The 11,394-nt window shown below is 41.1% G+C and overlaps 2 protein-coding genes across 2 annotated transcripts; both read left to right on the top strand.

Moving 5' to 3' along the window:
* The first annotated feature begins 5,140 nt into the window (after positions 1 to 5,140).
* On the top strand, positions 5,141 to 6,418 carry LOC137274000 (uncharacterized). The gene has a single exon (XM_067806951.1). It carries the CDS (start codon positions 5,141 to 5,143, stop codon positions 6,416 to 6,418), a length of 1,278 nt encoding a protein of 425 aa, XP_067663052.1.
* Positions 6,419 to 9,588: 3,170 nt separating this feature from the next.
* Positions 9,589 to 10,821, top strand: LOC137273986 (uncharacterized). Its single transcript, XM_067806927.1, has one exon. It carries the CDS (start codon positions 9,589 to 9,591, stop codon positions 10,819 to 10,821), a length of 1,233 nt encoding a protein of 410 aa, XP_067663028.1.
* The last annotated feature ends 573 nt before the right edge of the window (positions 10,822 to 11,394 follow it).

Raw genomic sequence — 11,394 nt, 5'->3', positions numbered from 1 at the left:
CGAGCAAAACTAAAACATTCCAGAAGACAATACAGTATAAAACACGAGTTTTTGATCGCCAACTTTGAACATGGCTTCAATACATCAACATGGAATGGTAACATCAACATTGGTTAGTAAAATCAGCATTGGTTAGTAAAGTCAGCATTGGTTAGTAAAATCAACATGGGCTGTTTTATGTGTATGTGTGCAAATATCACGTATAATAGCCATTGGCCATCACGCAAAATATATAGTTGATCTGTCCCTCACATGGACAACGCACCTAACAGGGTGATATAATTAATTATATCCTGCCGCCCCCGCTGTAGTCACAGTGACCTACATGTATATACCTAGTTATCTATCTAGTGTGTCAGTGTGTGAAGTTGGCACTTCCGCATCAACGTGTCTTCATCCCTTGTCTTGTGACATCGCAGAACAGATGACACTTGTGTGACAACGTCGTAAATCAGCCCAGTATATTCAACGTCCGTCTAACGTTTTCACTAAATGAACTTCGTAATTGCAGCACGGGGTAGCTATAACATGTCTTTCTAAGAAGCTTCGTGCGGCTTATACATGTGTAAAGGATAACTGATGGATTTAAAACACAAACGTCAGAAACAACATTAGTTGTCTGCAGAAACCAAACTTTGAATTACTAAATCGACATGTATAGTTACTAAAAGGCAAGGTCTGCTGGGTCCCAAATGATCACATAAAGAACTCTGTGAAATCAAGGGGCAAATGGACATACATGTAACTGGATGTATCGCACTATTTTTTGCATTTGTACCGTGACACGCGCTCTCGTGTATGCAGGCATGTACGTACAGACACACAGACAGACAGACAAACACACATGCACACAAACACACACACACACAAACACACACACACATTTTGATCCTGGACCAATGGATGTTGTATTAACGTTGGAAATTGAAACTAACATACGGTCAAAAATGAGCACAATTCATCACAAAGCACGCCAAGAACGTCTGACGTCATTTTGACGTCATAAACAATATCTTCCTATTCCGGCATCTCTCACTTCATAAATCTATTCATCCACGAAGCAGCAACGGGGCTAAATCTCCTCCTAAGATATATTCATGATCAAAGAATCTCGTCTTATCATCAACCATCCAGTCAGGCAGCCTAAGAGGTTAATTCGTCATGAGTCATGCATATCCGTGTCCATGCATGACGAGTCGGAAATCACGAAGTCTAACATGACGTTGACGTACACATCATTATAAAACAGTTTCAACTGACAGAGACGTTAACAGGTCGTTGGATCCGTCAAGTCAACACACGTGGCATATATTTGTTGTTGCAGTAAACAGTCAAAACGTAAGTTTTGTCGTGCTGATATGATTATTTGTATGTACTTGTTTTGAATGTAAAGACAAGCACTAACACTCATTGTCTTATAATACTGTTATCCCTAAAGGTGGTGTAGATGTGTTTGTTAAGTTTTTCGTTCCTCTATTTTACTGACTGGACATCTGGCTAGCTATTCTCGAAATTCTTGTAGCCCTACGCGTACGAACTTCTTAAGTCCATTCTTAACACATTGGTTACGATCAAAGTTAAGAATTCGAGCATAAGAGCCCTGGGGCCCGTTTCACGAAACTCTCGTAAGCCTAGGATCTCGTAACTTTTCTCGTAGCATCCATAGCTCCTGTGTGACAGTATAGGAGGTGCAATGGCTACGAGAAAACTTACGAGATCTTAGGCTACGTGCGTTTTGTGAAACGAGGCCCTGGTACGTGTGTTCATGTATCAACACCAGGGTTGTTGCGATTCACTCGCATATTGCGTGAATCGATCTGTATGGATTCAATTATTCACAAGAAATGAGTATTTACTTTGTATTTACATTCGTGTCATTCATCAAAGCGACATATGCAAAACGGGATATATCCAAGCCAGGCAGTCTTAAAGTAAACACTGTTATATATTTGATGTAACAGTAATGTTGCTGGTCATTTTTGTCAACACAGTCAACATGGTAAAAATGTGTGTGACATATGATTATACATCAACTTCTGACACGTTCTGGATTTCGTTACCCGATATCCATATCCATGACGTGTACTATTTTCGCCACACAACGGATTCGCTGCACCCCAAACAACACTCATTTCATACAATTTCAAAAGGTTCACTTGAAAACAGTAACCTATATGTCTACAACGGATCTGATACAATGCTATTAAGGCGTTAATGTCCATCAACTCTATTAATTATTCAAGCGATTTCATATTTCATATTTTGTAAGAATACATCACCATTTATAGGATATCACAGATTTATAAATGTATTACAACATTCGAGACACACTCAGTTTACACTGGCCAGGTTTTGTGGTGTCTTAGTACCGCACATATCGCTATTCCCTCTAAGTAATAATGACATGGTTTGTATGCTACTATTATACAGATATCCTTGGCCATCAGTTTTCACGTTCCCTTCTCCTACACAGCTGTTCACAATGTTGCTGGTGATGATGATGTTCCTGACGGTTGTAGAAACAAGGATGATATTCCATCATAAAGACACAAGACAAGGTAAATACTAGTATTATCGACACCAAATCTTATAATTATTATCCAGCAGAATTAAATGACACTGCTGGTCATAGGATAGTAAATCAAACCAACCTCGCTCGGTCTTTAACAGAACAGTGTATTCAACTGTCCTTAATCTTTGTATCATTAACACAAAATACTAAATTCAACCTTAACCACGAATGTTAGAGTTACGATCACCTTAAGAAAAAGATGCGCCCGTTGCACATAACTGTGGTAGAGTTGTGTATATAGTGATTATGTTTTTTTCATTCAGCTGTTTTACTTTAGTATGCTCAAAATAATGTCATTTGTATATTTCAGGCTATACAGTAATTAATTACCATTTGGTGTATCAATTTCAGGTATATGAACCAGTCAGCATTACTGATTTATAATAATTAAATCTCTCATTTCAGGCTGCGTAAGATATTTCAGCAGTTGTAAGTAAAGTAATATCATTAACGCTCATTTCTTTTGTTAAGTTATTTCATTGGGTAAGTCCATTTCACTGTCGGGTAGTACAGCTAGCAATCAAAGTGTAAGCTTGAATATTTCAGTCATTGGCTGGTTTTGAATTAGGTGTCCTACATCCCAACCCTTTGTTTCCACATGCTTTTTTCTTATCACTTGCACATGGACATTTGGATCATACAGACTCTCCGGACAGTGTATTAAAAGGGTTAGTAATCATTATGTATTTTATGCTATTGTAATGTATAAAGTGCTACATGAAAATATATCTATGTCAGATTAATATTATGTCTCAACATGTCACATATACTCTGTGTGTGTGTGTATGAGTTGAGTGAATGTGTATGACAAAGGCCATATTTGATCATATGTGTGGTGTGGTTTTTTGTTGATGTGGTAGTAGATTGTATTGTTTATCAGTGAACTGATAATGGTGTATATGAAATATATAGATATGTAAATAGTATTCATGGTATGTTTTATATCATGAACAGGTCGATACCAGATATTATTGGTCAGACGCCAGGACAACACCCCCGTGGGAATCATAGGGTATATATGTTTATATCTACTTATAGAGTACCTAGCATACATATAATTATACATATTTTTATGGCATTCCAATTAATTAAGCATAATATCAGGCATGTGATAATGCCATATTTGTATTGTATGAGCAACTGAAACTGCAATGATTATGATGTGCTAAGTTTATATTTGTATCACTTATGACTGTGTAAAGCGTTGCTTTTATATGTCACCTTGTGAGAGTATGTCAGCTTGAGTCACCTTGTGAGAATTGTACTCTTATTGTTTCCATTCATTGTTGCAGGGTGTCAGTTTGTCATCAGTTTTACTCGACCAATAAACAGTTCTCACACCCTAGCCTGTGTCACTGTGAATGAATTCGCAAGACCATATTGATGGCTGTAACAATGGAGCCCCCAGTGAGGAACTGTTGAAGACTGATGTTTGAGTGAGTGACAAGACCAGTGATCAACTCAGTTATCAAGTGACAATCCAAGTGATCCATGCATTGAGAGACTGCATATACACGTCAATACGTGGTAACTATAAAGTGAGCACTTTGACCAACTTGCACCTAGATTAATTCAATCATGGACTGATTCCATAGCTAGCTACGAAGCAATTGATGTATGTTTTGTCTCATCACATGCGTGTGTATTCCCTGGCCGGCATGTATTCAGGTATTTAATTTTCGTGGATGCATCCAATATTCTGTAAAATTTCAAATGGTTTTCCCTGTCATACTTAGTTACTGACTGTACACTGCGGTGTCATTCCTGCTGTAACAATTTTCTGTATTTTCAACTCAGTTTATTTGTCATTATTTAGCTGAGTCATTAACTGAAGGTCAACTGAACTCATTTGTTAGCGATGACCATATGTACCCTGATGGATACAAATTATGCCTCATGGTATTTCGTTGTGATGTGTGTGATTGGCGTGCTTTGTGTATCATAGGCTTCAATAGAATTTAAAGTTTTGTTTAGTCAGTCAAGTGTGTAGGCATTAACCCTAGGTGTGATGCAATAATCATACCCAAAACAGATTATCAATAAACTTATATTGACTGCGTGACTGACTATGTTCCATCCCCCCTGCACTCCCACGGCACCTTGCACTTACCCATGCACCCTTGGGTATAACTGGTGGATTCAGTAGTGTCCTACTTGTGTGGTCGTCAGAGTTACTGCAAATCAACATTGGTTTGTGTTCATCTTTCATTCGTGTTGCGTGGTTGAACTGTATTTTCTCCCGTACTTTAGTACAAGTTCTATTGCCACATTTTAATAAATTTTTTTTAGGTGATCAACTCAGATGAACCTGCTGTTTCACTTTGTATGATACCATGCCTGCTTTGCTGTCATGCATTTCGTTTTTCAGCTGTTAGTGCATACTTCATAACTCTACTCTTATCCATGTGCATTTGATTCTTCAATAGTCAAACATATAGTCATTTAGTCAACCATATACCTAGTCACAAGCATTACAACAGCGCTCGCGCCACATTGGTTTCTTTTTTCTTCTTCTGATTTGTTATTCGAAGTACACATTTGTCTTCGGATTCATTGTCTTCCATCACTATGGAACTCAGTAAAGAAGAATTGGGTAACATGGTTCAATTGTTTAAGAAAATGGGGATGCATCCTAACGATGATACTCCAGAGGATTTAAAGGCATGGATGCATGGAATGTCGCAGCAAGAAGGTATCTCTATCAAGGTGGAAGACCCAGGCACCACGTCACCACCGTCCACAAGCCACAGTAATCCAACATCCGTGTCATACCAACATTTCCCCAGACTGCCATTATTCAGTGGAGAACATGGCAAGGACACAGAGTATGACCTTTGGAGATACGAGGTGGACTGCCTGCTAGAGAGTAAGACATACAGCACAGATGTAGTACTGCAAGCCATTCGTAAATCCCTTAAGGGAGAAGCAGCCTTAGTTTCTATGAAGTTAGGTCACAAAGCAACCACAGCTGAGTTGTTGTCAAAACTAAGGAGTGCCTTTGGAACACTACGTAGCAGTTCATCCCTGCTATCCGAGTTCTACAGTACCAGTCAGCGGGATGATGAAGATGTGGCTGCCTGGAGTTGTAGGTTGGAGAGGCTATTATTCCAGCTTACTGAACTGAAGAATATCTCAAGGGAGGAACAGGATGAGATGCTGAGGTCACGACTTTGGGATGGTTTACACTCATCTCTTAAGACTCTAGCAGGATACAAATATGATGCCATATCCAATTTTGATGACTTAAGACTATGTCTTCGAGAACTTGAATTTGATCTGCACCGTGGAAAACAAGACACAACTAAGAGCAAGCCCAAGTCAGCAACAGTCAAGATGGCCACAACCACTGAGACTGACAAAGATCGAGACCTTTTGGAACTGAAGGGCATGATGAAGGACTTGAAAGCAGAAATTTCTAAGATTAAAGAGCAACAGACAGAGATATCAGCTCATGTATACCAGAGTCAGTCATTTACACAGCCCAGTCTAGAGAGCTATGATGACAGGCAGCTCCAGAGTCATACATGGAGGGGAAGAGGCAGAGAACCTAAGCGTGGACGGGGTAAACAGTTTGGACAAAATACCTCTTGGAGCAGAGAGCAATCAGGGGATGTTCAACATGGTGCAGCTGCACCACACTATCAGCACCCCAGCTTACAACAATCTCAGTCGTCAGGTAGACGTTCAACATCACAGTGGGATAGCACACAGAATCAGGGAAGAAACACACCTATCTGCTACAGATGTGGATACCCCGGCCATTTAGCTTATGGTTGTCGCATCTTATTGGATCATCAGAGGCGACCTTTAAACTTGCCCGGGCCTATGGGGAGGGGTTACCATTAGGCACCTGTCAACGCCCCATACACAAGCGACCACCACAAGGACTAGTTGGAACTTCAAACGAAGTGGAAGTCTACATTGAGGACATTCCTGTTCGCGCCCTTCTTGACACAGGAGCAACTGTATCAATACTGTCTCAATCTTTTTATGAGAAACATCTTTCCCATATTGCTTTACAGTCTTTTCAGGATTTATTAGACATTGAATGTGCTGGGGGCGAGCAACTCCAATATCAGGGATTCATAGAGGTTTCAGTTAGGACTCCTGGAGGTGGCATTAATGAGGACCCTGTGCCATGTCTTTTTCTTGTGGTATCTGATACAAGATACAATGGTAAGGTGCCCGCCTTATTAGGTACAAATGTGTTGTCACATCTTCTTGAAGTATGCAAAAACCAAAATGGAGTTAGGTTTTTACAGAAAGCTAATTTGCATACCCCTTGGTATTTGGCATTCCGAAGTATAGTGTTACATGAGAAGGAATTAATGAGAAACCATGGGAAACTTGCCTTGATTAGGAGTGCAGAACATCAGAGCACTGTCATCCCTAGTAACGGCACTGCAGTTATCAAGGGGCAACTCAATAAAGGACTGGCATACCCTCAGGTATGTGCACTGCTACAACCAACTGATAATTCTGCCCTACCCAAGGATCTTGACATTGCCCCTACTATTGTTAAATACAATCCTCAAGGACAAGATACCATAGATGTGCATGTTTCCAATGTCACCACCAAGGCCATTGTCATTCCAACTCGAGCTATTTTGTGTGAGCTGCAACCAGTCACAATTCAGGATTTACCACCTGGACGCCCTGTAGACTCTGACCTATTGCTAAATCAGATTGAGATGGACAAGGAAGGGTTAACACGTGATCAAATTGCTGAAGGAATAGACACCATACTTAAATTCAAGGACATCTTTTCTACCTCAGATCATGACTTAGGTCACTCAACCCAAGTGCGGCATCGCATTGATCTTGATGACATCACCCCTTTTAAACAGAGACACCGCCGTATCCCCCCAGCGATGTTTGATGAAGTAAGAAGTCATCTACAGGATTTGCTATCTGCAGGTGTAATACGACCTTCACATAGTCCATGGGCATCCAATGTAGTCCTAGCTAAGAAGAAAAATGGACAGCTGAGGATGTGCATTGACTTTAGACAACTGAATCGTCGGACCATTAAGGATTCTTACGCACTACCCAGGATTGAGGAAATGCTCGATTGTTTAGGTGGTATGACCTATTTTTCTGTCCTTGACATGAAGAGTGGCTACCACCAGGTGGAACTTGAGGAAGATCATAAGCAAAGAACTGCATTCACCGTAGGTCCATTAGGGTTTTTCGAGTACAACCGAATGCCCTTTGGATTGTCCAATGCTCCAGCAACCTATCAGAGACTAATGGAGAAGTGTTTAGAAGGCTTGCACTTGAACATATGTCTCGTCTACATAGATGACTTGATCATTTTCTCCAGAACATATGAGGAACATGTCGAGAGGCTCAAACGTGTCTTTCAGCGGCTGCAGGAATGTGGACTTAAACTTGCCCCACGAAAATGTAAGTTTTTCAAAAGGAAAGTTAAATATGTTGGGTACATTGTTTCTGCACAAGGCATTGAAGCAGATCCTGAAAAGATCACTAAAATTCGTGACTGGCCTGTGCCAACTACACCAGAACAAGTTCGACAATTCCTAGGTTTTGCAGGCTATTACAGAAAGTTTGTCAAGGATTTTTCAAAAATTGCCAAGCCCCTATCAGAACTACTTCCAAGCACTACTCCCAAGAAGTCAAGGGGCCAAAAGCTTGTCAAGCAGGACTGGACATGGGGACAATTGCAGGACAGAGCTTTCAATGAATTAAAGATGAGATTATCAACACCACCGGTACTTGGTTACGTCGATTTCTCCAAGCCTTTCGAACTTCATACCGATGCTAGTACGCAAGGTCTTGGTGCAGTTCTATACCAGGAACAGGAAGGTCATTTGAAGGTCATTGCTTATGCAAGTAGGGGATTGAACCGTTCAGAGAAGAACTACTCAGCGCACAAACTAGAGTTTTTATGTCTGAAGTGGGCTATCTCTGATAAGTTCCACGACTACCTGTATGGTAATGATTTTGTTGTGGTGACCGATAATAATCCACTGACGTACGTACTAACTACAGCTCGACTTGATGCCACAGGACATCGCTGGTTGGCAGCCTTGGCCAGCTACAACTTTAGCATCAAGTACAGACCAGGGAAGGAGAATGTAGATGCTGACACTTTGTCACGGTTACCTGCAAATGGAGATGATGCAGAAGTGGATCAAATCACAGCAGATTCTGTACGTGCTATCTGTGGAGTGATCAATGTAGACAGCATGATAGAAAGTCTCTGTATGTCCACAGATGTGATACAGGAGAAAGAAATCAACATTGATGAACAGCAGTGTAACATGAATGCTAAAGATTGGAGCCATGCACAAGCCAGAGACCCTTGCCTTGCAGCTATCATAGAGGGACTGGAGAACCAAGTCAAGCCAGACAGAAGGTCATATATTGGGAACTCGGAGATGACAATATTGTTAAAGAACTTTGACTACTTCAGGATCCATAAGAGTGTTCTCTACCGTGTTGTCAAACAAGATGGAATTGAACAGAAGCGACTTGTACTCCCTTCAAGGTGTCGAGCTGCAGCTTTAAGGAGTCTTCATGAAAATGTTGGACACCCAGGCAGAGACAGGACGCTTTCACTACTCAAAGAACGATTTTACTGGCCTGGTATGAACAAGGATGTTGAAGTTCATATAGAATCTTGTGGCAGATGCATGAAGCGCAAGTCCTCCACCTCAGACCGTGCACCTCTAGTTAGCATCACAACATCTCAGCCACTTGAACTAGTATGTATGGATTTCTTGGCACTAGAACCCTCTACAGGCGGTCACCAGTATGTTCTTGTGGTAACGGACCACTTCACTCGTTATGCACAGGCATATCCGTCAAAGAATACTTCAGCCAGAACCACAGCAGAGTTATTTTTCAACAACTTTGTGGTCCACTACGGGTTGCCAAAAAGGATTCATTCGGACAAGGGAGCCAACTTTGTTGGCAAGGTCATGACCGAACTTTGCCAGATCCTGAGGATCGACAAATCCTCCACAACACCTTACCATCCTATGGGTAATGGCATGTGTGAAAGATTCAATCGGACATTATGTAATATGCTGGGCACACTTGAACCTGAATCCAAGAAGGACTGGAAGACACACGTTGCACCATTAGTACATGCATATAACTGTACACGGCATGAAACAACGGGATACGCCCCTTTCTATCTAATGTTCGGACGTCACCCTAGACTTCCTATTGATCTGGCATTTGGACTCGACATGGAGTCTGTCATCTCAACATCGATGCTCAAGTACACCAAGACCCTCCAAGGAAAACTGCGTAATGCTTACGAGATAGCCGCTAGAAAAGCCAGCGAATCTCAATCTCAACAGAAGTCCTTTTATGATCTGAGAGCTAGAGCAGCTGTATTAGATGTCGGTGATCGTGTACTCGTTAAAGTGGTTGCTTTTGATGGTCGTCACAAACTAGCTGATAAGTGGGAAGATAACATTTACATCGTCACAAGTCAGCCAAACCCTACCATACCAGTGTATGTTGTGGAGCAAGAGGATGGAGAGGGCAGGAAGAAAACTCTGCATAGGAATCTGTTATTGCCAATTGGTTCTCTTCCTAGGCCAGAATCATCAGCTCCAGTACCCAAACCACGAAAAAGGAGGTCCAGTCCACGTCTACAATTTACAAGACAAACAGTATCAACTAGTATTAACCCAAGTACTGCTGAGAGTGAAGATGATGATCTTGAACTCGTCCCCATTTCTTCATCCGAGCCGTCAGTTTCAGCTGCAGATGTAGCTGATAGGCCAGCTGAGGCAGAGGCAGAGGCAGAGGCAGAGGCAGAGGCAGAGGCAGAGGCAGAGACAGATAGTGCTGCTGTGGATGACGAAGATGCAGTGGATCAGTCAGAGGAAGTTGCTCCTGAACTAGATCAGGCTATGGAAACGTCTGCGGTACTTGAGGGTCCCACCAGTGAGTTTGATGCAGCTCCAACATTACAGGAGGACGCAATATCTGAAACTTTGGATTTATCTTCCGAACCTGTAACACAAGATATTAGTGTACCTCAAGAAAGATCAGTAACACCACCAGTGCCTTGTCCTAGGAGATCCAATCGCTCTAGGAGTAGACCACAGTGGATGAGCAGTAATGAGTATGTGATGTCAGCGGCTGTACTAAAACCTGACTGGAAGTCCAGGGCGGAGTACCTCACCTCATTGATGCTGAGTGGGATTCTAACAAATGATTCTACGCATGTTCAAGACACCCTTCTCCACTTAATCTCCGGCAAATGATGAGGACATCATTTAGTCCTGAAGGGGGGAAGTATGTGGTAGAGTTGTGTATATAGTGATTATGTTTTATCATTCAGCTGTTTTACTTTAGTATGCTCAAAATAATGTCATTTGTATATTTCAGGCTATACAGTAATTAATTACCATTTGGTGTATCAATTTCAGGTATATGAACCAGTCAGCATTACTGATTTATAATAATTAAATCTCTCATTTCAGGCTGCGTAAGATATTTCAGCAGTTGTAAGTAAAGTAATATCATTAACGCTCATTTCTTTTGTTAAGTTATTTCATTGGGTAAGTCCATTTCACTGTCGGGTAGTACAGCTAGCAATCAAAGTGTAAGCTTGAATATTTCAGTCATTGGCTGGTTTTGAATTAGGTGTCCTACATCCCAACCCTTTGTTTCCACATGCTTTTTTCTTATCACTTGCACATGGACATTTGGATCATACAGACTCTCCGGACAGTGTATTAAAAGGGTTAGTAATCATTATGTATTTTATGCTATTGTAATGTATAAAGTGCTACATGAAAATATATCTATGTCAGATTAATATTATGTCTCAACAT

Source organism: Haliotis asinina, chromosome 1 (genome assembly GCF_037392515.1).
Source record: "Haliotis asinina isolate JCU_RB_2024 chromosome 1, JCU_Hal_asi_v2, whole genome shotgun sequence".
NCBI classification, from domain to species: Eukaryota; Metazoa; Mollusca; class Gastropoda; order Lepetellida; family Haliotidae; genus Haliotis; species Haliotis asinina.
The sequence above is the reverse complement of the archived record's forward strand: the minus strand, read 5'-3'. Positions and strand labels throughout refer to the sequence as shown.